Source organism: Nyctereutes procyonoides, unplaced genomic scaffold (genome assembly GCF_905146905.1).
Source record: "Nyctereutes procyonoides isolate TBG_1078 unplaced genomic scaffold, NYPRO_anot_genome, whole genome shotgun sequence".
In the NCBI taxonomy this organism is placed as follows: domain Eukaryota; kingdom Metazoa; phylum Chordata; class Mammalia; order Carnivora; family Canidae; genus Nyctereutes; species Nyctereutes procyonoides.
Genome location: NW_026575048.1, coordinates 25,409,800 through 25,437,267, shown reverse-complemented (window position 1 = coordinate 25,437,267; position 27,468 = coordinate 25,409,800). Strand labels below are relative to the sequence as shown.

The window sequence follows — 27,468 nt, the reverse complement described above, 5'->3', positions numbered from 1 at the left end:
AGCAAATACTGTACATTTGTTAGAGGACCTGATACATGTTAGTAATACAGGACAAGTTGTTATAAAACAAAACACACAGCTGGGAAGCATTTTATTTTTTTCTACTTCATATAACATTGTTCAGGACAAGATTTTAAAGTCTCTTTCCAGCAACTTTTATGACTTAGAAGTATCACTTAAAAATATTTATTGATGCTATAAATATTACTATTTTTCTACATATTAACAATTTTTATAATGCCATATCCATTATAACTCCTGTTGCTTTGGTCAGAAAGATAAACAAAACTGAAATCAGGTATTTAGGTATTCAAAAATGGTTTTTCAAAGCACACCCAAGCAAACCAAATCTGTATAAGCAATTGTTAAAATTAGTTTTAGTTGTTATTAGAACTTAATAAGGACAATCTGAAGCACATACGAGATTTTTAAAATTATATACAATTTAAAAAACAATTTGAATTTATAAATAAAAAGAATGGCCAAATTAATGGTTAAGCATCAGATTTAAAATATCTTAACTTTTAGGCTATTCAGAAATATATTTTGTGGATAATAAGAATTATTTCATAAATATATATGTATAAATATAAATATATATCTACAGGATCTGCGATGCAGGAGAAAACCCTTTAAAAAAAATTGCACTTTTAGATTATCAGGATGCTGCCATATTTACCCTTTGAATGAAATATAATTACCATTCCAGGTGTTTTTGGCACAAGTTTTTAGGTGAATATTGACACAACCTTAAAAACACAATGCTTTTATATTTTATTCACTGGAATATGAAGAATCAAACAGAATTTGGAATTCTGACCAAAAAAAATTCAGGTAACTGCAAATGCTTATTTAATTAAATACAAAAAAATATGGTTTTAAAAAGACCGCAAACCTGCCTTTACACGTGGAACATGTAAAATTTTACCAGCAACAGGTTTTCTTCAATCATCTCAGCAAGAATCCCCAGACTACACACAAGTTTAACATTGTCTTTTTCTACCCACGTATGACTTAGATCACACCCCAGTATATAAAGACAAAAAATAAATGTATAGTAAAAAGATTGGATAAATCAGGAGAGGCTTTTTGGTCTTGAATTCTTCACCCACTAACAATGAAGCAGCGCTGTAGGCAGCCCAAAATACACCAAACAGCTTTAAAAAAAACAAACAAAAAAGACAAAAGGCAGCATATTAGCAAGTCAATTAACATTTTAGGTATCAGAGAATAAAATAACATTTACGGTATTTTCTTAAAATAACCGTGACAACCAATTGTGATAAACAGTAAAACTTATTGAGAATGTTTAAAATTTAAGAATGTTTAAAATTTAAGAATGTTTTTCCTTGCTCTGTTCCTTGGTCTTATGCAAATGAAGTCTTTTGTTATCAAACTTGTCTAATCATAGGAATCCCTTGCCTATTAGAGAGAGAGAATCCTGAGGGGTTCCTGGCTGGCTGAGTTGACAGAGCATGAGACTCTTAATCTCAGGGTTGTAAGTCTGAGCCCCACATTGGTTGTGGAGATTACTTAAAAATAAAATCTTAAAAACAAAACAAAATGAGAATCCTGGGATTCATTCTAGCTCTGCTGAATCAAAATCACTAAGGGAAGGGTCTTGTTATCAGTCTTTTTAACAGTGTCCCTGGTGATTTAAGATAAGGAAACTTTTGGCCAATTGCTTAAAGAAATTTGACTGCTGAAAGAAAATGAATTGATCATTACAAAGTAAACCTTTTCCTGTTTCTTCTTCTAAGAAGTAGGAAAACAGACTAAGTGAAAATTTTAGACAATGTTTATTAAGTATTAACAGCATTTTCTCATGAATTGGTAAAAGTACAGGGTTAAAAGAAAAAATAATACTTTGGTCAAGAGTTTAATTAAATAAAATTAATTGGTTTTCTGATTATACACATACCTAAACTTAAATTATTTCCCTGGAATATTATATAGTACTCATTGATATAGACACTAACAGCATTTTATATAAAGTAAAATGAAAGGAAGAACTTCAAGGGCAAAAAACAAGGAAAGTATGATGGAAAAAGACTTGGCACAGGGTAGGATTTCTCAATCTCTCACTATTGTCATTTGGGGGCTGAATAATTGTTGTGAGAAGCTGTACTGTGCATTGTAGGATTTTGGCAGTATCTCTGGCCTCTCTACCTACAACATACTACTAATATGATTCCACTCCTAACCCATTTGTGATACCCAAAGAAGTCTCCAGAAATGGCCAAATGTCCTCAGGTGACAAAATCACTTGAGAACCACTGGTAGAGAGGTCAAAAATAAACACTGGCAGACTGAAAATATATTTGAGATGGTCCAATTTTCTATTGTGCTTTTTAAATTAAAATAAACTACAAAACAATTTAAACTTTCAGAAAAGTATAGGGAAATATGTAAGATTACGATCAAACTGCATTTGTATGTCAAATATTTTTTGTTATAAATAAATGGTTAAAGGTTGGTAAGAGTTATAGAGATTTAATGTTAAAAAAACAGTACTGGTAGATTACACTGTATTCTAATGCTATATTTAAATGACAAGGGTTTTGCAACATATTTCTCAACAAAACAAATCTCAAACATATAATAGCTCACTATACAAAGAAGATTAAACGATTAGGAAAAAATTGGCAGAGAAAAATCTGAAGTTTAAAACAATTGTATCCTAAATTTTTAACAATGTAAAAGACTTTGCCATTTTATAAAAATACATTCATAAGTTGCATAAAGAATATTAAAGATCAACTTTCAGCTAAACTCGATTACTAAAAGTGACCAGAGGACACACAGTTTTAGCAATTTTGGGAGTAGTCTCAGAAATACTCAAATAGGCTTTAACCCAAGTTAAAATAACACACAAACAGGAAGGATCCTGAATGATTCAGTAAAGTGGTATGTTCACTAGATAATTAAATGCCAGCAATGGAGCTAGCTTCTGCACTGCAAGACTTTTAAACTAAGTGCTAATAATGCCAATTAAAAAAAAAAAAACAACTTTAGGATTAGAATAGAGAGGAAAGAATGATTTCTACTTAGTCTCTAAAGTGTTCAAGCAGTTCTAGCATACAAAGATGTTCTCAAAATATTCTTGTGTGCCTACTCTGTTATCAAGTATATATACTTTACCACCTAGCTAACACATCTTAAAAAATAGTTGTCAAGCTTTCCAATTTGCAGAGGTGTATAAGAAAAGATCTCTCCCCAAGACAGGCAGCAAGTAAGTGGAACAATCAGAATTTGAATTTAGAACTGACTAGTTCCAAAAATCCATACTCTTCTCGATACCGAATGCTTATGTTAGTATTAGTACCCAATTCTAAAAGAATCATTTCTTTTTTTTTTAATTTTTATTTATTTATGATTTATGATAGTCATCAGAGAAAGAGAGAGAGAGGCAGAGACATAGGCAGAGGGAGAAGCAGGCTCCATGCACCGGGAGCCCGACGTGGGACTCAATCCCGGGTCTCCAGGATCGCGCCCTGGGCCAAAGGGAGGCGCTAAACCGCTGTGCCACCCAGGGTTCCCTCATTTCTTTTATATTAAAATTAGTAATCAACTTTAAATAAAACGAAATGTCATAAAAATTAAGTGGTTCTACTTAAAAACAAATAATACTTTAATGTGAAGGCTACATAATGGCAGTTCTGAAAGTGGTGGTTTTAAGAAAGTCTATATTTTTCCACAAAGAAAAGAATTACATTCATTGTGTAATATAGATACATATAACATTTATTTCTCAAAGTTGTTCAAAATTAATACCAAAATTGAATTTATTTTACTACTTATTAGTACTTAATATTATCAGTAAATGTTTAATATAGGCACATATGTTAATGTAAATTTAACACAGAATGGAGAAATTCCAATCTCTGCAATACAGAAAAGCCAATTTTTTACATGTCTATGAAATTTGATAATGAAGTTATTATTCAAATAGGAGCAACAGTTATTAAATAAATGTCCAGTAAAATTTAAAATAAGTATCTCCCACAAAATCTAAGTCATGTGAAGTTGTATTACAAAGAAAATAAAAATTCAATCTTAAAAAAATTATCTGAGTGTAATATCCTGTAGTCTTATTTGTTCTTTGTTTTTTTACTCCCCCCCCCCCGACATACAATATATTTCTGGCAATTAAAATGGGAAAATAAAAGAAATACAACTGGTAAAAACAATGAGTGAGATCACTGTCCCAAAACACTTAAAAATGTTTGATAGTTACAATGCTTTAGGTAGATAACTAGTAAACTTTTGTTCCTGGAAAACAATGATCATTCTACTTACTTTTATAAGAGTAGACACCACTTCAAATGATCCAACCACCAAAAGTATAGGAGCTATTACAATGAGAGGAAGTAGTGAATATCCAATAACTCCAAGAACTTGGCCATAGGCAACCTGTGAATTTTAAAGTTTAAACAAATGTCATAGAAATCAAAATAATTACATTAATCACTACTGAACATTACATATCTTGGTTGTACTTACATAAACGTGACAAGAAGAAATCATGAAGTATCGTATGCTTTATATTTCAAATTATCATAATCTGCTATGTTCCTAGACAGTCTCATAAACTCATCAACTTTCTGATGATACCCAAATCTACATTTCCAGCCCTTTCTCCCTTTTGAGACTTATATATCCAATTATCTTCATTATACCTACAGTATACTTTCTCACTACTTACCTTAAGTTGTAGAAGGATTATTTAAAGGGACCACAACCATCTTATTTAAACAAAAAATTCAAGGTCTAGGGGCATCTGGGTAGTTCAGGGTTGAGCTGCTGCCTTTGGCTCCGGTTGTGATCCCAGAATCCTGGAATCAAGTCTTGCACTCTGCCTATATCTCTGCTCCTCTCTCTGTGTCCCTCATGAATAAATAAAATCTTAAAAAAAAAAATTCAATGTCTAGAGAAGCTACATGTGACAAATGCAGACTAAAAGGGAAGGGAAGGCAGGCAGGAGAGACTGAAAGAAAAAATACTAGTGGCTACAGCATGCCAAATTCTGTGATAGATCAAGACAGATTAAATAGACCAACAATCCTATTCACTAGGTATTACTGCCTCCATTATGAAGAAACTGCATTTTAGAAAGACAAAGTACTTTGTTTAGGAAAGCAAAGCTGATGGGAGAAAGAGTTCAAATTAATATCTATGTCTCTCTTTAAGATTTTACTTGAGAAAGAGAGTGTTCAAGCACATGAGTAGGAGGGAGGATAGAAGGATAGAGGGAGAAATAGACTTCCTGCTGATTGTGGAGTCTGACAGGAGGCTCCCATCCTAGGATGGTGAGATCATGACCTGAGCCAAAGGCAGATAGATGCTTAACTGACTGAGCCAGGCCCTTAAGATCTAGGTCTCTTAACTCTTATATCAATAATCCTAAATTGCTAAAACATTTACTGATATCTATTTTCATGTAAATATTATACAGGGTTGTATCAAAGATACAACAAATAATATGTGAACAAATATAATTTTAAGTCTCTATCGAATTATTTTAAATTTTCATATGTAGAATGAAAAAGTTTCATAAATAAATATTATTTTAAAGTTTTATTTAAAAAAACAAAAAAAAATAAAGTCTTATTTATTTGAGAGAGGGGAAGAGAGAACAGGGAGAGGAGCAGAGAGGGAAGGACAAGCAGACTACCCCTTGAGCAGGGAGCCCAATGTGGGGCTTGATCCCAGGACCCTGAGACAATGACCTGAGCCAAAGGTAGATGCCTAACCCACTGAGCCACCCAGGTGCCCCAATAAATGTTATTCTAAATTTATTCAACAGTTTTAGGTTAAAATGATGGATTGAACACATTTATCTAATATTATTACCTCTTGAAACTATACTAAAAGGGAAGGGGGAAAAACTATCTATCTATCTAATCTACCTACCTACCTACATGGGGCAGGGGGGTAGCAAGGCAGAGGGAGAGAGTCTCAAGCAGAGTCCATGCAGAGTGGGAGCCTAATTTGGGGCTTGACTTCAGGATCCTGAGAGCACAACCAGAGCAAAACCAAGATTTGGATACCCAAGGGACTGCATCACTCAGTTGCCCCCGAAAAATCTTTTTTAAAAAGGCATAAACAATGGAAACTAAACCATTAAATAATTATGGGATGTAAAAACATTGTACACACCTGGGAGAAACAAAGTAATAGTAAAATCCAGAGGCTATATAGGTTGGTCATTGTATAAAGGAGGACTGTTTCCTAACTGATATATTAAAAATTTATAAACTTAAAGGTATATCTTAGCACTCACCACAGGAAGTGATAAGTAACGGCTCAATGGGCTGTGGATGAAACCCCTGAGCACTCTAAGAACACAGATAATGCAGATCAAGTTCATTCTCATTACTCATATACCTTAGTCTATTCATAATAATTTAAGTCCCAAAGTACATATGAAATCATGAATAAAATGGGAAAAAAATAACACTATCAAAAGGACCAGGAACAAAAGTCTGATTCTAAACTCTGTAGGTTTAGATCAGACACATGAAAAAAAGAGAATGAGTGTAATGAAAGAAAAGCCATTTGTAAGAATCAAAGTGTTATTTTGTGTAAGATAACTCTATTATTTGGAGAAAATAAAGTTTGAGGAAAGCTATTTCCTCATCTTTATAGTAATTTCCAGTTGTGACACTTTATGAATGATGGTATCTTCATATCATTCTTTGCATTCTCCCTAGTGTATAATTATATATTCTATATCATGAAATAAAAGTATGTTGTTTTATTATATTAATAAATGACAATTTTATTTTTTAAAGATTTTACTTATTTATTTGAGAGAGAACACAAGCAGGGGCAGGGACAATGGGAAAGGGACAAGCAGACTCCCTGCTAAGCAGGAAATCTGACATGGGGCTCAATCCCAGGACCCCAAGGTCATGACCCAAACTGAAGGCAGACACCTTTACCAACTGAGCCACCTGGGCACCCCAACATAATTTTCTTTAAAAAAAAAAGAGGCTTCTACAGAAGAGCAGGACATGGGACAATAGCAACATAATTTTGGAAGCTGGAAAACAGATGAAAAAGAGCTAAGTATCTGACTTGGCAGATCTTTCTACAAAATGTGAAAAAAAGGGCTCAAGGTCTCTGCATTTAGCAATCAACGCTCATGGAGTCAGCACCCACAAGGTAACTCTGCCTGAGATCCACTCTGCTTTATTCTTTCCACAGAATAAACTGTTAAGAGGAGAGAGGAAAAAAAAAAGAATAAACTTGTAGAATTCCTAGGAATCCAGTCTTATTTAATGGGGCAGCAGTTCTCAAAGTGTGCCTCATGGGCCATGGAGGGTCCCAGAGACTCTTCCAGAAGACGAAGGTCAAAACTATTTTCTATAAAAATAGTAAAACATTTTTTGGCTTCTCACTGGGTTCACACTGGTACTAACAAGGAAAAACAACAGTGGGTAAAACGTGCTACTTTATCCTGAATCAAGGTGGCACAACAATATTAGTAGTTACTGTACTCTTTACTACTACACAATCACAGAAAAAGAAAAAAAAGCTAGTTTCACTAAGAATGTTCTTAATGAAGGGGGTACCTGAGTGGCTCAGTAGTTGAGTGTCTCCCTTCGGCTCAGGTCATGATCCTGGGGTCCTGGGATTGAGTCCCACATCAAGCTCCCTGCAGGGAGCCTGCTTCTCCCTCTGCCTATGTCTCTGTCTCTCTCTGTGTGCCTCTCATGAATAAATAAATAAAATCTTTAAATTAAAAAAAAAAGAATGTCCTTAATGAAGCAGTTAAAATAATTTTATTAAATCTCAACTTTTGAATATGTCTTTTTAATATTCTGTACAACAAAATGGGAAGTACACAGAAAGCATTTCTACTGTATTCTGGTTCAATATTATCCCAAGGAAAAGCACTCACACAACTGTTTGAGTAAAGAGCTGAATTAGATGTGTTTACCATGAAACACCATTTTTACTTGAAACAACTGAGAGATAAAGCTATGATTATTCAAAGTTGGATATCTGTAAGCATGTTCTTAAAAATAAATGATGGGAACCTACTGCTTTAAGGAAAACTGAGTATTTGTTGCAAATGATAAAATTCTATCTTTTAAGCAAAAATTAGAATTTTGGAAACCTTGTATCTACACTATAAGCTTAACAGTTTTCCAACACACATTTCTGATGAGGTGGGTGGTAATATTAATGAAAATGATTTTCTGATATTGCACAATGAGTCATGTCAACATTTGTAAGATTTGCAAACTTCAGTGAACCACTGTTTTCCAAGTGACTATGCATGGTAAAAAGATCCACCCAAAGTGAATTTTAATGAAACAGAGTAAGAAAAATTCATTAATATTGTTTGAGATTCCTTACTGCAACAAACCTTTAAGAAACTGTTACTTGTTGAATGTAGGTGTAGTATCAAAAAAGAATATTCACAAACATCTGAAAAAGCTATTAAAATACTCTTCCTTTGGGGAGCCTGGGTGGCTCCGCTGGTTAAGCGCCTGCCTTCGGCTCAGGTCAGGATACCAGGGCCCTGGGATCAAGCCCTGTGTGGGCTCCCTGCTCAGGGGTGAGTCTGCTTCATCCTTTCCCTCTGCTGCTCCCCATGCTTGTGCTCTCTCTCTTTCTCTCAAAGAAATAAAAAAAATCTTAAAAAAAAAAAAAGATACTCTTCCTTTTCCAATTATATATCTGGTTAAGGCCTTATTTTTCTCATACACTTTAACCAAAATAATGTATTAAAACAGACTGAATGTAGAAAGCAGATATTACAAACTAGTTTCCACTAAGCCATACATTAAAGCTATTTGCAAAAATGTAAAATAAGGTCACTCATTGCTTTTTTGTTTTGAAAAAGTTGTTTTTCTTTAGAATATCTTATCTATGGGACACCTAGGTGGCACAGTCATTTGAGTGTCCAGACTATTGGTTTTGGCTCAGGTCCTAAAATCTGCACTCAGCATGGAAGTCTGCTTAAGACTCTGGATTTCCCTCTCCCTCTGCCCCTCCCCACTGCTTTCTCACTCTCTCTCAAATATATGTAAGTAAATAAATCTTAAAAAAATAAAGTAGGGCAGCCCGGGTGGCTCAGCGGTTTAGCACCGCCTTCAGCCCAGGGCCTGATCCTGGAGACCCAGGACTGAGTCCCAGGTCAGGCTCCCTGCATAGAGCCTGCTTCTCCCTCTGCCTGTGTCTCTGCCTCTCTCTCTCTCTCATGAACAAATAAATAAAAATCTTAAAAAAAAAAAGTATTTCTTTATGTTAAAATATATTTGGTCTTATTTTTAAATGAATACATACATACTTAAAATCTTTTTTTTTAATTTTTATTTATTTATGATAGTCACAGAGAGAGAGAGAGAGAGAGAGAGAGAGAGAGAGAGGCAGAGACACAGGCAGAGGGAGAAGCAGGCTCCATGCACCGGGAGCCCGACGTGGGATTCGATCCCGGGTCTCCAGGATCGCACCCTGGGCCAAAGGCAGACGCCAAACTGCTGCGCCACCCAGGGATCCCCATACTTAAAATCTTAATTTTAATTTCTAACATGAGGAGTATTGATAAATATAACCAACGCAAAGAAATCTCTTTGGGTACCTAAGACCAAAAGTTTGAGAACTGCTGTACTAGAGAATAAAGGATATGCTTCCCTAAAAAGCTGTAAATTACTTACGAGTGGTATGGGATCTTTTCTTTCTTCTTTTTTTCTTGTAACATTTATAGAGTATGTACAATACTAATATGTTTATCATCTTAAGGGTAGTATAACTTAAGAGCAATTCTAGGACAAGAAAGAGTTACGATGAATAAAGCTACTGAAAATATCTACAATACCAAAAATAAAGTTTATGATAAGAAATGAAGGCTATTTTCAAAATTAACTACTTACTTCTCCACCAAGAACTCTGGCCAGTAAGAAAATTGTTAGGGAACCAAATATCCAAATGGTTATAATCCATGAGACCACCTTAAAGGGGGAAAAAAATCATGCAATTAATATCTTTGCACCAAATAAGCTGACAATTTCCTTGGAAGTCAATTCTCTGCTAATATAAGATAGTTTGGTATACCAAATTTCAGGTCATAGAGAGTTTGAGTTCCCAGGTATCTTTCCAAAACCCAATAAGAATGCAATATGTTAATACAATTTTACTTCCAAATTGAAAATTTAGCAATGATCAATTGCCTTAGGAAATCTCAGTATTTCAATATCTATGATCAAATATTACTCTAAAAAAAGAACAAAGTATTTACATCCAAACCTCTGGTTTACAACATCTTGTGAAGAAAATTCATCCCTGAAAGAGGTTATAGGTCTTCTCTGGAGGTCTTTAAAATTTACGTTAATTATAAATGTATGTAAGTGATAGATAAGTGGAAGATGTTTTGGACAATTTTAACTCCTAAGACTTAGTGTAATAATGATACATGCCTCTATTTCCGAGTTTTGTATGCTTGTAGAGTCTAGAAATAATGAAGCCCCAACAGTAAAATAGGTATATTTATTGCCCAGATCCTGGTTTCTAAATATCGTTCCCTGATAAAAGGAACTAGGATTCCTTTGATAAATAATTGAATCCAAAGCTGTGACAGGAAAGATAAAAAGATGATCCCAGAACACTCTGTGGAGTTAGAAGGAAAGGAAATGCTCAAAAAACAATGGGAAGATGTCCAAAGGACACTGAAGCCAACCTGAAGGAGTTCCCAATTGCTAACGATGGAATAATCTCAATAAAATAAATGATAGCATTGGGTAATAATTCAGAAAATAAAATAAACATTCATTATTCTATACGGACATGAATAAATAAAACAATGATTAAGCAGTGACAAAGAAGGAATAGCTGTTCCATAGAGAATACCAATTAATACAAGGGAAAGGAAAGACGAAAACTGAAAACCGCCATTCGGTAAACAATATAGTAGTAATTGTTACACTCAAGATCTATCCATAGATGCTAAACTAGTGGGAAAAGTTTGATGGGAAACATGATGTCTACATAGTCATAAAGTATCTCCATAAAATATTTATTTATTAATTAAAAAGGGGGAAAACAGTAATACAGTGGAGGAATTGGGTAGACACCAATCATCACCTAATTAAGCAACCGATATTAACAGCACCAGGAAAAGATATACGAATATCACATACTCCCTGATAGTATACTGAGGTGGACACAAAGCAGTATCCTTGCCAAAAATTCAGGACCCCAATCTAGTAATGAGAAAACATCAAGCAAGACCAAACTGAGCAACATTCTATGGAGGAGTAATCTGTTTTTAGCTTTACAATCCTTTGTTCAAATTAAAGATTACACAAAATAGTAAGATATAAATTACTGATCTAAGGTAAATATTAATAAGACTAGTGTTGTATTATGTTAAGATTCTTGATGTTTTGAGATTATTCTGGATTATCCAGATGAGCACCAAATGTAATCACAAACTGTACTTAAAAAAAGGAGGCAGAGAAAGTTCTGACTACAGTAGAGAATAAGGTAATGTGACCATGGTAACGGAGATTGTAGTAATGCCTCCAGAAACCAAGGAATACTGACAGCCTCTAAACATGAGAAGAGGTGATCAACAGAATCTGCCCTGGAGCCTATAAAGAAACCAGGCCTGCTAATATTTTGATCTTAGCTCCTTCAAGCCCATTTTGGATTTCTGACTTCCAGAACTGTAAAAGAATAAAATTTCACTGTTTTAAGTCACAAAACTTGTGGAAATTTGTTACAGAAGCAATGAGAAATGAATTCATTTCCAAATCATTCTGTGATAGTTATTTTTTACTTCCCTAAAGCCTTAAACTAGGGACTAAGGAGTAATGTATGTATGTTGTGTTTTGATAATAAAGATAAAACCCCTGTTAGTAGAGCAAAGTATTATATAAAAACAAATTCTGATGGAATCCTTGTCATTATTTATTAAAATATTTATTATTATTTTTTAAAGTAAGCTCTAAGTCCAACGTAGGGCTCGAATTCACAATGCTGAGATCAAGAGTCATATGCTCCACTAACCAAGTCAGCCAGGAACCCCTAAAATATTTATCTTAAAAATGAGTAAAAGGTAAGAGCATGTTCTAAGTATTGTGTTTCAAACTCTTCATCCCTTGGGGGAAATCTTAAAGGGCAAGGGCAGCCCTTTTGGTCATTTCTAGTCAGTGGTCACTTATGCTCAGCTGAGAGTAGTCCCATCTGTTTACCCAGGTTTCCATCCAAGTATTAATATTTTATGTGAATGATGATATAAAAGTTTGGAAAGCATTAATCTAAGGTACTCCTCCACTTAATTAAAAAGAGTTCTAGAGATGAACAAGTTAGAAATAATGTGTTAAAGTATTTCAGAAATATATAATGTAGTATTACAGTTAATGTTTGGCTAGTTTTAATTTTAAACTTTTAAAATATTTCAAATTTGTATAAGGCAACATATACTTACCCTAAACTGTCCATATAATGATATCATGGAAAAGAAAAGAACAACAGCCAGAGGACCCCAGAAGTCAGGATTGTCTCTCACCACTTGTCTATTGAAACCAAGTGATGGCATTGGCATCAAAACACACCGGATTTTGTAGTAAATATCCTTTAGATCGATATCCAATTCCTCCCTACAACATATAATAAGAATTCTTAAAACGCACACACTTCTGAATACTGAGACAGCTGCAATAAAATTTAAGAAAAGTCTGAATATGACAGTGTCACCTCCATAGGTCAACAAAGCACTGCATCTGAAATACAGTATTTCACTGATTCCATGGTGTACACTTTCAACATTCTTTTTTTTTTTTTAAGATTTTATTTATTTATTCATGAGAGACAGAGAGGGAGAGGGAGAGGGAGAGGGAGAGGGAGAGGGAGAGGGAGAGAGAGAGAGAGAGAGAGAGAGAGAGAGGCAGAGACACAAGGCAGAGGGAGAAGCAGGCTCCATGCAGGGAGCCCAACGTGGGACTCTATCCCGGGTCTCCAGGATCAGGCCCTGGGCTGAAGTTGGTGCTAAACCGCTGAGCCACCCAGGATGCCCACACTTTCAATATTCTAACACCTCTGATCTGCCTTTCCATTTTCCAGTATCCTAGAGGCACTACAACTTTGAATAAAATCTTCTGCTTGAGCCCTTCTTGGCTATATTGCTAATTCAGTCTGCAATCCTATATGAGTGCTAGTGTGGGGTTTCCACTCTTAAGGGAAACTTTTCTTCCAACAACCCACCCACTGCCAAATTAGGACAAGCAAATGTCCTTGCTGTCTCTTTTTGTATGATGGGTTATTTCTCATTTAACCTTACACTAAGGAGACAGCCCTTTAATGTCTTAGCTTTATGCTGCCTTACATACTGTTCCCTCCTATTGACAAACAAAATAACTGCATCTTGTAATTGTTTTATATTTGATGAAATATGGTACATTAATAGTAAGAAACAGAATGTTTTAGCATTTAATCTGCCATTACCAGAGATTAATCTGATAATGCCTCAATTTTAAAGAGCCATAGGTTCTTTCCCAAGTTGTTCAATTCTTTACCTTTTTTCCCCCAAATGATAATCACTTAAATAATTTCAAGTACCATGAAGAAAGTGAAAGATTCCTCATAGTGGTAGCTCGAGAATTTCCATATGGGAGAGATTTTGGAGCGCTGATCTTTTCAGAAGTTTTAATTTACCTTATACTGAATTGCCACAGCAAACATCCTGCCTTTTTTACTTAGACTGAATGCTTATTTGAGATAGTTATAGGCCCAAGTAAGCCCTAATAATTTGGAGTTTATGGTGTGTGTGTGTGTGTGTGTGTGTGTGTGTGTGTGTGTGTGAAAGAGAGGGAAAGAAAAAGAGAGATACAGAATTATGATTTTTCCAGTTTTTGCCATTCAATAGACTAAAAACACTCTCATTATTTTAACTTTTCTAATTACTAGTAAAAGTGACAACTATCTAGAAGTTTAGACCAAAAAGGTTAAGATTTGCCATACTTGTCTTTAAATAACATGAAAGAATATAACCATCCCATAGATTAGTTCTAAAAAACAAAAAATATATATTACTAATTTTTACATACAAGAGTGGCTTATTATCTTCAGGATCATCATCTTCAACTTCCAAAAGCCAGCCATATCCTCTTTGTCTCAGAAATGTAGTAGCTGTAGATTCTTTAATAAAATCTCCGCCAAGGTTTAATTTGACATCTGGAGATGCTATTGAACCACTGAGATCTTAGGAGAAGAGAGGACAAAACTTTAAATCAAGGTAAAAATGTGTGAATCTTAATCAACATTAGCATAATATTCAAGTAAAATAATGATCATTTGAAGATCTCTAACAATGAACATCTGCTATTGCATACAATCCTCATATTTTATAGCTGATAAATATCTAAAAATCATTTTTTATTTTACAGGAAAATGAAAGATGAGAAAAGTGAAGACATTTAAAAGATTTCAAATAATTAGCTAGACTAGGAAAAAAAACTAGACTTATAACAGCAACTTTATATGGAAAATATATACAAAATATACTACATGATATCATTTTGGATTCCCTTCATTATTATGCACACTATATACTTCGGAACAAAGTGACTATACAAATACTTCCTAAAGGCTTTATACACATGTATAAACAATTGCATATAATTTGCTAAAGAAAAATTGTAGGGACGCCTGGGTGGCTCAGCAGTTGAGCATCTGGGCATCCTAGAGTTCCGGGATTGAGTCCCACATCGGATTCCTGCAAGGAGCCTGTTTCTCCTCCCTCTGCCTGTGTCTCCGCCTCTCTCTCTCTCTGTGTTTCTCATGAATAAATAAAATCTTTAAAAAAAAAAGAAAAGAAAAATTGTAGGTAATTTTCCCTACATTTTCATGTATTTATTTACATATTCTTGCATTTAAATCACCAAATATTGATGCTCAGTGCTTTGTATATTAATGCTTGGTTCTGGATAAATTTGACTACTAAGAATTCCTGATATTTCAGCTCTATTCTTTATATAATGACATCATCTTTAGTTTGGATAAAAATGAAGGTGCTTTGGGGTTTCTGTTTTGCTTTTAGGTCAGTTCTAAAAAGGGAGTGAATCAGTTATTCACATACAAGGTAAGTCTCATTCTAGTGCCAGTGCCTTAGAGGTCATGGATAATTTTAATAGTACAAATGCCACATTTTCTGGTTGGAAAGAAAATGTTAAGAATAAAGGAATTGAAAAAAAAAATAAAAAAAAATTAAAAAAAAAGAATAAAGGAATTGAGGTCATATGGGAATGAAGAAAAAAAAATCTGTAGGACCAGACATATGCACTATTAAACAATCATCAATGCTGTTAACTAGAAGTCACATGACTAGAGTGTACTTTAGAAAATTATCTTGGCAAGGACAAACATTAACATTAACAAAGACTCTCCTTCCCCGGAGATTATATAGAGAAAATCATTAGTCTCTGTCTCCAGTTTCCTATTCAAAATTCTTTCCAGATTTAATAGTATATGATTCTAAAAAGTTTTTATAAAGGAGTTTACTCAGCTAGAAATAAAATCCAAGTACTTTTGAATTTGCTGTCCTTTCCTACTTAGTTTAAAAATAGTCCCTATAAATGCTATCATAGAATCTTGTGACTAAAATATTTTCCAAAATCACTTTCTGCTTGTTTTAATCTAAACTGAAAAATAAATAAAAGGGGTGAAATTTAACTAAAATTCCATCTCCAATAGGTACAAAGAGTGCTTTTCTTGATTTAACAAGAGGAAGATTTAGCTCAGGAAGTGATTAGTACAGCAGTAACATTAAAGGTTTTAAAATTATGAGGCAGGAAAGGACCTTAACAACTGTTTCCGGGCCTCCAAAAAGAACTGCACTTAAAGTCTTTAATCTAAACCAAAAAAAAGGATATATAAATTATACTGCTAAGAAAAATGCTGTGATAAAGAATTATATGTTTAGCAGTTTGTCATAGCACATATGTCAGAACCTCAAAAAGGCACCTTTAGCTTATGATTTTGTAGTTTTTTCATCCCATTTACTATAAAGTAGGAAAGTATCATGGACATATGCAGGAATGCCAGTAACAGCAGTTTGACACATCCCGTAATGTCCCCAAGATATAATTAGGTGTGGGTGAGAAAAGCAATAGAAAAATAAAGAACAGGGATCCCTGGGTGGCGCAGCGGTTTGGCGCCTGCCTTTGGCCCAGGGCACGATCCTGGAGACCTGGGATCGAATCCCACGTCAGGCTCCTGGTGCATGGAGCCTGCTTCTCCCTCTGCCTGTGTCTCTGCCTCTCTCTCTCTCTCTCTGTATGACTATCGTAAATAAAAAAAAAAAAAAGAAAAATAAAGAACAAAACACAACAAACCAAAAAATGCTAGTTAGCTTAATACGTTAACAAGTTAACAAGAATATTAGAAAACAAGAAGATTCCAAACTACTCCAGGAGCACAGGTGTCTTAAGTTAAACCAGAGTAAGAACCAGCTAGCTTGGTTATCAACTCTAGGATAGGTTATTATAAAACACTAATTTTAAATTAATTATTTCTTGCTATATTATTTTAATATTCTCATCATTTGCTAAGAAAAAACAACATAAAGGCAGTAAATCTAAGTGGATTTAAAAGAAAATAATCTTGGAAACAACCTACTGCAAAAAGAAATCTTAAAAATGTTTCCACCTGTTTGCCTCAGTGACAAGAATAAGTTTCAAATTTTACTGAAAGTTACCTGGGGCAGCCCGGATGGCTCAGTGGTTTAGCGCCCCCTTCAGCCCAGGGCGTGATCCTGGAGATCCAGGATCGAGTCCCAGGTCAGGCTCCCCGCATGGAGCCTGCTTCTCCCTTTGCCTTGTGTCTCTGCCTCTCTCTCTCTCTCATGAATAAATAAATAAAATCTTTTTTAAAAAGTTACCTAGAAAAACTGCAGGAGAAGATTTAATAGTAATTTCCCTCACCCCTTTAAACTCAAGTGTATTACTAGATGAGGAATCTTTCATGTGAATTTTCTCTTCAGCCTAACTTCACTTGGAAAGATGAGGGAGAACTTGGTCAGTGCCGTCAGATCTATACTCAGGATGAGATTTACTGATCTCCTCTCCTACACAAGTTCTAGATTTCTGAGAAAGAAGAGTATCCTACAATGAACAATTAACATTTTGTTGATACTTGTTAGCTTCTTATATATGTGAAGAAGCGTTTTCTTACTTAAGCAACAAGGATAAAAATCATCTCATTTGAAAATGAAATCCATATGTGCTTAAATCTAAAACAGAACTGAGTGCACAGCAAAACAAGAACATATTTCACACTGAAAGGATAAATTATATCATTCCATTTTAGAGATAAAAATATTTAATGCTTGCATAGGTCAATGAAAGAGATCAAGAAACCAATGCAAGTAAATAATGATCTTATCACTGCTACCCTTACATTGGAGTTTGATCATGTTACTCCACAAGAAAAATTTTAAAAGCTTCATATAAAATTGTGTCTTAGGCTATATTTTTATTCATATTATTTTGATTTATAGTTTGAGTACCCTTACTATTCACTATTGTCTGTAAATTTTTATATTGTATATAATATTAATTAAAATTAATTAAATCAGGGTACCTGGCTGGCTCAGTTAGAAGAGTATGTGATTCTTTTCAAAGTCATGAGTTCCAGCCATATTGGCTGTAGAAATTACTCAAAAAAAAAAATTAAATAAAATAAAAATAAATAAATAAACTTAAGAAAAAAAATCAATTAAATCTCCTGAACCTACCTTTGGAAAAACTAAATCTCATTTTGGCCTAAATGTTAATTTCACAGAAATTTCTTTTGTCTTATGAATCATTTAAGTGAACTTTTTATTTTGAAGTGATTATAGATTCACAGGAAATTGCAAAAATAGTACAGAAAGGTTCCATGTAGCCTTCACCCAACTTCTGCCAATGGGTACCATGTTATATAACCACCAAACCAGGACACTAACACTGATACAGTTTGCAGACCTTATTCAAATTTTACCGGTCTTACATGCACTTATTTGGGTGTGTATGTATATACAGTTCTGTGCAATTTTATCACTTTTATAGATGTATATAATGCCTATGAATTTAAAATTTATGAAAAGTTTTTATTTTTATTTTTTAAAGATCTTACGTATTTACTCATAAGAGACACAGAGAGAGGCAGAGACACAGACAAAGGGAGAAACAGGCTCACTGCAGGGAGACTGATGTAGGGCTCGATCCTGGGACTTCAGGATCATGCCCTGAGCCAAAGGCAGACGCCCAACCACTGAGCCACCCAGGTGTCCCGAAAACAGTTTGTTTTAAATGGTAAACCTTGCTTAACTACCCTTTGTCTCCCCAAGAAAGTCTAGCTAACAAGTCATTTTCAAGTTTCAAACAGGGAAGAAAAGCTCTTCATGCACCCATTATATACCACATATCATACTTCATTAGCCTATTGTAAGGAAGATATTAGTGATAATATCTAAACGAATCTAACTTTTTAAAAAAATAAAATAATAAATAAAATAAAAAAAAATAAACTAAAAAAAATAAAAAATAAACTCTATACCTAGCACAGAGCCCAACACAAGCCTTGAAATCACGACTCTGAGATCAAGATCTGAGTTGAGATCAAGAGTCCGTCACTTACTGAGCCACACAGGTGCCCCTACATGAATATAATTTTAAAAAAATCAAGTACGAAATTTTTATTTAAAAAACTAACAATTCCTTTGTCTACACTACTAACTTGTATTCGAGATAATATCCTTTCTGGGGAGGGGGAAATTCACACAAAGAGTAGGCTAAATGTTTGGCCACCTTGGGACGCCTGTGTGGCTCAGCGGTTGGGCATCTGCCTTTGAGCAGATCCCGGGATTGAGTCCCACATTGGGCTCCCTGCATGGAGCCTGCTTCTCCCTCTGCCTGTCTCTGCCTCTCTCTCTCTCTCTCTCTCTGTATTGCTCATGAATAAATAAATAAAATCTTTAAAAAAAATGTTTGGCCACCTTAACAGAAAATTATCACTTACTCAAAAGAACACTGATAATAATTATTGGATTATTATGTCTACAATTTACTGATTACATTAATGTACCATGAGCTCTAGACACTATGATTTCTATATAGGAGTGTCTTAGTCTGTTCAGGCTGCTATAACAAAAGACCATGGACTCGGTGCCTTATAAATAATAGAAATTTATTTCTCACATTTCTAGAGGCTGGAGTGTAAGATCAGGATGCCAGCAGGGTCAGATAAGGGCCCTCTTCTGGCTTACAGACTTTTCCTTGAATCCTAACAGACAAGTAGCAGATAGGAAGCTCTGTACAGTCATTTTTATGAAAACATTATTCCCATTTATGAGAGCTCCACTCTTGTAACCTAACTACCTCCCCAAAGCTCCCCACCTCCTAACACCATCACACTGGGCATTAGGATTTCAATATAATGAATTGTGGGGGAGAACCAAACATTCAGACCATAACAGGGTTAAGAAGACTGAAGAAGGTTTTTTTTTTTTTTGAGCAAAAAGCAATATACTGAGCCCAGTCTGCTTCTATAGACTTATACAATCAATTGTCAGTTTAACATTTCCTTTTAACTATGTCAAAAGCACCTAAAATTCAATATTCCAAAACTGAATTCTTGGCTAAAGTCTTCCTCCAGTGAATGGTACCATTATCCACTCAGCATTATAAACTGGAAGCTTGATTATCTTTGACAGTTTACTTCATTCACATGCTCCCTGCTCCATCCAACCCACCTAAATTGTCACTTTCACCTCTAAATATTTTTGAACTTGGGGCACGTGGGTGGCTCAGTGGTTGAGCATTTGCCTTTGGTTCAGTTTGTGATCCCAGGGTCTTAAGATCAAGTCTGCAATGGGCTCCCCGTGGGAAGACTGCTTCTCCCTCTGCCTCTGTTTCTGCCTCTGTGTGTTTCTCATGCATAAATAAATAAAATCTTTTAAAAAATGCTTTTGAACTTGTCCACTTTTCTCCATTTCTACTCCCAGCACAAGCTGGAGCAAACTACATCTCCTGCCTGCACGACTATAATAGTTTACCAACTGCTTTCTCCCTAGTTATTCTTGTCTCCTTTCAATCCATTCTCTGAATTGTAGCCAGAAAAATCTTTCTAAAATGCAATTCCTTCACTCTCCTGTTTTAAATCCTTCAGTGGCCTTCTAGCCATACTAAGCCTCTCAGGTTCTTTAAATGAACCAGGATCCCTTTTACCTGGTATGAACACCAGGCTATTTTCTCCAACTTCAGATAATTAAATGCCATCCATTCTCAGTCGTCATATGTACTTGCTTAAGGAAATTTTCCTTGATCTCCCAGACTAGATTAGATTCCTTTCATAGTCTGCTGGACTTTTCCTTCAAAGCATTTATCACTGTTTATAATAATATTATTTGTGTGATTATTTGGTTAATATTTTTAAGTTCTATGATGGCATGAACTAAGTGTTTCTGCTGTAGTTTTATCTTGAACATATCTCCCCACTACTTATAACAGTGCCTGGCCCATAGTAGGCGACCAACAAATGTTTACTGGTGGAATTAATTAACGAATGGAAGGGCAAATAGCTCCATATGGCTTAAATAAATAAGTTACATTAAAGGCTCTTTTTAAAAGGCTTTTTAATAGAGCAAATATACAAAATTAGATTTGTATTTTGGAAACATAATCTTAGCTGCACGATGGAAGGCTGATTTAAGAGGGGAGAGATCGGAAAAGGGAGTATGCTCAGGAGGCTACATTATAAATGAGAAACAAAGACTAAAACCAAGGTAGTATCAGTAGAGAAAGAATAGACTTACTATATAGTTATTCTGGAGGTAGTATGAAATACTCTGATGACCAACTAAATATGAGAAAATGAGAAAGAGACTAAAGTCAAGTTTCTAGCCCTTGGCAAGAAGAACTAAGTTACAAACATTGCCATTTTTACTTTAGTACCTAGTTTTCAATATTGATTAATTAATCTAACAATTAATATTTATGAATTACTTAGCTTATTTCTTTGATGCCCTTACAGGACTATGAAGAAGTGAGATACTTCGAGGAGTTTAAAATCTAATTTATAGTACTGTATATCCCAATAACGGAACATTATTGGAAATACAGGCTGCACCATGGATGAAATTTGAAAACCTATGTTGAGTAAAAGACATCTGACACAAAAAGTCACATATTACTTCACTTACATGAAATGTCCAGAAAAGGCAAATCTATAGGGACAGAAAGAAAATTATTGGTTTCAAGGGGCTGGGAGACAATGAAGAATCACTAAAAATAGGTATACGGTTGCTTTTTTTGGAGTGATGAGATGTTCTAGGGTTAGACAGTGGTGGTGGTTGCACAACTTTGTGAATAAACTAAAAACTGATTGTATGCTTTCAATGGGTGAAGTTTATGGCACATAAATTATATCTCAATTAAAAAATCTAACTGAGGTAACATGTAACATAAAACCCTATTAATACTGTAAAACACACTCTTCTGTAGGTCAACGGCAATGCAAATTGCCAAGTGATCATAGGTGCCAAGGGAATAAGTAGGCCTAAGCTACCAGAGAGGTGGACAGAAAGGCTATGTGGAAATAGAACCTGAATTTGGCCATGAGGGATGGCCAGATAAGCAGTGAAAGAATGAGAAGAGAAATCATTCCAAAGAAAACAAATGGCAAGAACAAAGGCATAGAAGCTGAAGGTTTCCCAAGGGAAAGAGTTCATCCCCAAAAGCTATAGAAGACAGGGTGGGGACAAATTTTTAAGAGCATAAATATCAAGCAAAAAACAAACTTGTCTTTATAGGTAAGTGTTTCTTTATGCATGTTCTGTGGAATCTGGATCCTATGACATGCCCTTCACAAAAGGCTTCTGATATTCACTAAATTTGGGAAATCCTACATACTACATACAACCCCCACTTGGTGTTTCAGAACTAATATTGGCATATTAAAGGCTCTGGAAATCCTGCATTAAGGAAATAAGTTTAACATTACTTGTCATGTGTCAAATTATATTGTCATAGAACCTTTCGCTGCTGGGAAACACTGCTGAAGATACTTCTGCTGAGGAAAGGAAGCAAATGAAGTGCCAACAGAGCGGTGGGATTGCTGGATGCTGAGGAAACAGGAAATAACAGTCTAGCTGTGAAAATAAGGAAAAAGGGAAGTAGATCTAATTTACAATCCTGTAAATTAGGACACCTGTGACTGATAGTGGAGATGGAAAAAAACAGGAGAAATCCAAATTGCTAGAGAGAAAAAGTGAAGAGAAAGGTTCCAAAAAGGCAGGAAGATATGGGCATAAAAGCGCTAGTAGAGGCTTATCCTAGGAAAGGAGGAAAAGAAACTTTTCCTGTAAGATTTGCAGGAGAGGGCATCCGTGGGTGGCTCAGCAGTTTAGCACTGCCTTCAGCCCAGGTAGTGATCCTGGAGTCCTGGGATCGAGTCCCACATCGGGTTCCTTACATGGAGCCTGCTTCCCCCTCTGCCTGTGTGTCTGCCTCTCTGTGTGTGTGTGTCTCTCATGAATAAAAATAAAAAAATAAAAAAAAGATTTGCAGGAGAGATGAATGTTTCAATATACATACAAAGATATTCAGTAGTAGAAAAAGAAGAAGATGGGAAAATGGCTATCAGGTGGCTTAGATCATCTTTCTTGCTTAGTTGTCTCTGCTCATTACCTTTCCAACTACTTGCTGAATTTCTGTTGAATTAGTATTGGCTTCAGTGCTAGGAGCAACACCTTTATCTTAATCAAAAAGTATAATGTAATCATTCATTCATTCATCACTGAATTCCTGCTAGTGCTGGGCTCTGTGCTAGGCAGTGTAAATGAGTAAAGCACAGCTTCTAACCCTGAGTAGCTCATGGTCTAAATCAGCATTGTTCTAGATCTGTTAAGATTTAATATAAGACACAGGGACAGACAGCCTCCACCAAGGAGGCTGCACAGTTCTTAAGTAAATGCTCCCTTTTCAACTGGAAGAACTCCCACTTATTCTTCACAATATACCTCCTCTGTCCCTGAAGACTTCCTTCATCCTTCCTGCAGTTAATCACTTCCTCCTGTGAACCATACTTTTTATGTCATTTCTTATGTACAATGAAATTTATCTCTCTTATTAGACCATCTCTTGGTGTCAGGGACTTCTTCATTTGCAGATCCTTGCGCATGGAGATACTTAGCTCATCCTACAGATAAAGAACATTATCTATCCTTCAAAATTTGGCAAAATATTATCTCCATTAAACTGCCCCTTATCTTACAGCTAGAAAATATTTCCTCCTCTTCTAATTATTCATATCATTCTAAATCAGTACTTCTCAAGCCTTAACATGCATATAAGTCACAGGGGGATCTTGCTAAAATGCAAATTACGATTAAGGCAGTATCTGTATTACTAAGTGCCAAGACATAAACTAGGCAAAGTGTTTATTTATCGGATACAAATAAAGTCAAAGGATCCTGAATACTTCTATACTACACTTTACATATACATAATGGTATAATTACATTCTTACATTTACATACATGCATTTTATCACTGTTTCTGCATACAGTTTTACACCATTGACTTTAATGTTCAGGTTGGATTTCACTATTTATTTATTTATTTATTTATTTATTTATTTATTTATTTATTTATTTATACATGTATTGGCTTATTCACACATAGCTCATGTTCATTTAACTTGAACATGGAAGGATCCCTGGGTGGCGCAGCGGTTTAGCGCCTGCCTTTGGCCCAGGGCGCGATCCTGGAGACCCGGGATCGAATCCCACGTCAGGCTCCCGGTGCATGGAGCCTGCTTCTCCCTCTGCCTATGTCTTTGCCTCTCTCTCTCTCTGTCTCTCTGTGTGACTATCATAAATAAATAAAAATTAAAAAAAAATAACTTGAACATGGAACTTGCTTTAATATATATTATCTTAAATACCCCACGATATTATGTGTGCTTTTTATTCATTCCTAAATTTTTTAAAGATGAAAGCACGTGACCTCAAGAGCCTGTGCAAGTAGGGGGAGGGCAGATGTGGGGGAGAGAATCTCAAGCAGACTCCATGCTGAGCGCAGAGCCCTAAGATCTCAGAACCCTGAGATCACAACCCGAGCCAAAAATCAAGAGTCGGACACTTACCCTACCGAGCCACTCAGGCACCTCATTTAAAAATTTTTAAAAATAAGTAATCTCTACACCCAACACAGGGCTCAAACTTACAACCCCAAGATTAAGAGGTGCATGCTCTATGGACTAAGTCAGCCAGGTGCCCCTCCTTTTCATTTTATAGGTGACAAAATGGAAGCTTACAGAAGTTATATAACCTGCCTGATATCACATAGTTACTATAAGACTTTAACTGAAGTCTATTGTCTATTGAAGACTATAGTCCCAAACATCAATGTCATATGAGATAAAAGCAGAAATCATTTATTCCTTCAACAATTATTTTGTGATGTTTATGTTCAGGTTCTGTGGTAACTGCTGTGGTATAAAAAAGATCAGGGAAGTCTCTGTTTCTGAAAGACAGTTAAGCAGGTTTTCACCAAAGAAACCAAAGAAGGAACATTAAAGTTCAGTCTTCAGTCTCAACTCCGGGTAAGGAGAAAGGCAGTCTAAGCATGAGGACCTGGATATGCATAGGTGTGGAGACAAAACACCAAGGAACATTTTAGAATAAAGGATATATATGTGCAAAGAGTACAGAAAGGTATCATTAAGAGACCTGGATGGAATCCAAAAGGAAAATATACACTGAAAACACTCATGGTTAGAGTAAAAGTAGAAAAAGGGAGAAGAAAGAATTTACATGACATGCTTAGGAACCAGAGAAAAGACAGAATTGCAGAGTCAATTTTTCAAGTTAGAGAAAAATACAAAAAAAAAAAAAAGTGTGGGGCCAGTTAATAGAGAAAACTGAGCAGCAGCATCATTGTTAACATATGGCAAGCTCTTAACTCTGCCAGATATAGTACTAAGTACTCTGCATTTGCAAAATATCTGAGCACTTACAGATTAATTCCCATTTTGTATAAGAGAAAACTGAAGCTGAGAGGCTAAGGAACTCGGCAATAGCACATAGATAGTAACTGGCAAAGCCAGGATGCAGGACTCTTTAACACTATAGATACACTATTCAATTTACAAAAATATAAGAAGCATCATAATTTCATGGAAAGAATTCTGATTAGCTCTTAATTCAGATCCTTCACATGGAGGTTACTGAACTTCTCTAAGCCTCATTTTCGTCGTAAAATACAAGACAGCTGATGCTCAACAGAATTCTTATAAGACCAAACAAGTCATCTGCTTAAAATACTCTGTAAATTGAAACTGTACAATGTTATACACCTGACAGTATTATCATCAGTATATCTATCTTTGTCTGTACCTCTTCAAATATATAGGGAGTCCACGTATCCTTAAAAGCTAAATGGAGAAGTTCAAATAAACCTTATATTCCTTAGGTTAGGTTTACTTATTCCGGGTTTCTTAGTATACAGAGTCAATGGGTAAGCTTGTTGTATCACTCTGTTTGTTTTTTTTAAGGTGTATTTAAGAAAGGTTATTCTGGGGCTTGGGGGTGGGTAGGTTGTGGGTAAGAAACATACACACATAAATACATAAGTTTGAACAATGATAGACAATTTTTCTTTAAGGTCTAGTAAGTTAAAGTTGGTATTCCTCCCGAAACACTATGCTATCAAATTTAGATTAAACAAACGGAAATATTTTGGGTTGCTATATTTCACCAAATACTCATATTAACTTTAAAATAGGGCAGCCCAGGTGGCTCAGCGGTTTGGCGCCTGCCTTCAGCCCAGGGCGTGATCCTGGAGACCTGGGATGGAGTCCCACGTCGGGCTCCCTGCATGGAGCCTACTTCTCCCTCCTCCTGTGTCTCTGCCTCTCTCTCTCTCTCTGTCTCTCTCTCTGTCTCTCATTAACAAATAAATCTAAAAATAATAATAAAAATAAAACAAACATATCAGGGGTGCCACAGTCCTGGGATGGAGCCCCACGTGCGCTCCCAGCTCATTGGAGATTTTGCTTCTCTATTCCTCTCTCTCTCTGTCTCAAATAAAATCTTTCTTAAAAATTTAGAAAAAAGCAAAATAAATAAATGTATCGGTTATCTTCTCCATGATAAATATAAATTTAATTTTCCATTTTAAATTATAACCAAAACTATAATACTATTTAAGTTTTAGTTAACATACAGTGTCATATTGGTTTTTTAAACAACGCCACTCAGAAATCAAAAAAAGGAAAGCAAAACAAGCTATACTAACTGATGCACTCTGAAACCAGATTTCTGAGCAAACGCTAGGTTCTTCTCTAGACCGAAATTTCTACAGCTTTATCATGATTTATTTTTTCCTTGTCGGGCCGTAAGCCTGGTGTACACAGTCTAAGAGTAAAATCTGAAACTGACTGGCAGAGAAAGATTCGGGTTACCAAGAGCCTGGTAACGAGCAGAGAAAAAGGAGGAAAACAAACTTTTCCTGGGATGCAGAAAGATCTCTCCCGCACAACTGGTTCCTCGCGACAGTACGAGGAACTATGCAGAAGCCCTTGAGAACAATCCAACTGTATTACAAGAAGTTCCAGACATACTTCAAGCCCACTTCTCTCAATACTGAGGTCAAACGCTGTATGTAAAATAGGAAGAAAAGTGGGACGCAGACAAGAGGTCAGTGTCCATCAAAAACCAACCAACCCGCCCAACAACTCCCCGAGGGAAGTCTGTACTCGAAGCACCGAATCTAATTGCAGCGTAGGGTTGTCTATGGATAGATAAGGGGGACACAGCCGCCCTACTCGGTTTTCCTTCTCGGACACCTATACCCCGGCCAATTAAACCGCCTCTTTTTGGAATAACAGCAAGTCAGGGCAGAAATGAAATCGTACGGTTGCGTGGGCCCATCTGAGGTGCGGGGAAGAGCCGGAGGCCAAATGAGTCCTTTGGGACCCCCCTCCCGTCCCCCGCCAGCCCCCCGGCCCCGCCCCCCGGCCCCGCTCAGGCCGCTCCGACCGCCCGGCAGGCGCGGAGGGCTGCGGTCCCCACCCGGCCGCAACCGCCTCGGCCCGAGGAAGGGCCCGCCGCGTCGGACCCCGCGTCCCCCGGAGGGCTGGGGGGGAGGGGGGCGGGGAGGGGGTCCGGCCCCCAGGGGCGCAGCCTCACCTTCCGCGTCGGCCGAGGAGACAAAGGTGAAGTCTCCGTTCGAGGGGGAATACGCCGGGGGCGGGCCCGGCGGCTGCATCTCGCGGCCCCTGTGCGGCTGGGCCCAGGCCCCAAGGCGGCTGCGGCACCGGCCCGCACGCGCACCCTACCGTGAGGCCCGCGAGCCGGGAGGAGCGGGCTGGGAGCGAGGCCGGAGACGAGCCGCTCCGGGGCCTGCCCCGCCGAAGTCCCTTAGGTGGCGACCGCCCTGGGCACCACGACGCCGGCGCCCTGACAGGACCATA

General features: G+C 36.3%; 1 protein-coding gene across 1 annotated transcript; it reads right to left on the bottom strand.

Moving 5' to 3' along the window:
• Window positions 1–78: 78 nt before the first annotated feature.
• On the bottom strand, window positions 79–27,468 carry YIPF4 (Yip1 domain family member 4). The gene is made up of 6 exons (XM_055327671.1): window positions 27,185–27,468; window positions 14,061–14,214; window positions 12,443–12,614; window positions 9,888–9,965; window positions 4,300–4,413; window positions 79–1,157 (listed from the first exon to the last, which is right to left on the bottom strand). Exons 1-6 carry the CDS (start codon window positions 27,261–27,263, stop codon window positions 1,020–1,022), a joined length of 735 nt encoding a protein of 244 aa, XP_055183646.1. The 5' UTR covers window positions 27,264–27,468; the 3' UTR covers window positions 79–1,019.

Excerpts from the sequence above, each read along its gene's own strand:
- YIPF4 (XM_055327671.1), bottom strand. The coding sequence starts at position 27,263 with ATGCAGCCGCCGGGCCCGCCCCCGGCGTATTCCCCCTCGAACGGAGAC. Across the intron at positions 9,966-12,442 it reads CATTATATGGACAGTTTAGG|GTGGTCTCATGGATTATAAC; the intron begins GTAAGTATATGT and ends TCCCCCTTTAAG. Across the intron at positions 1,158-4,299 it reads TGGTGTCTACTCTTATAAAA|CTGTTTGGTGTATTTTGGGC; the intron begins GTAAGTAGAATG and ends TTTTTTTTAAAG.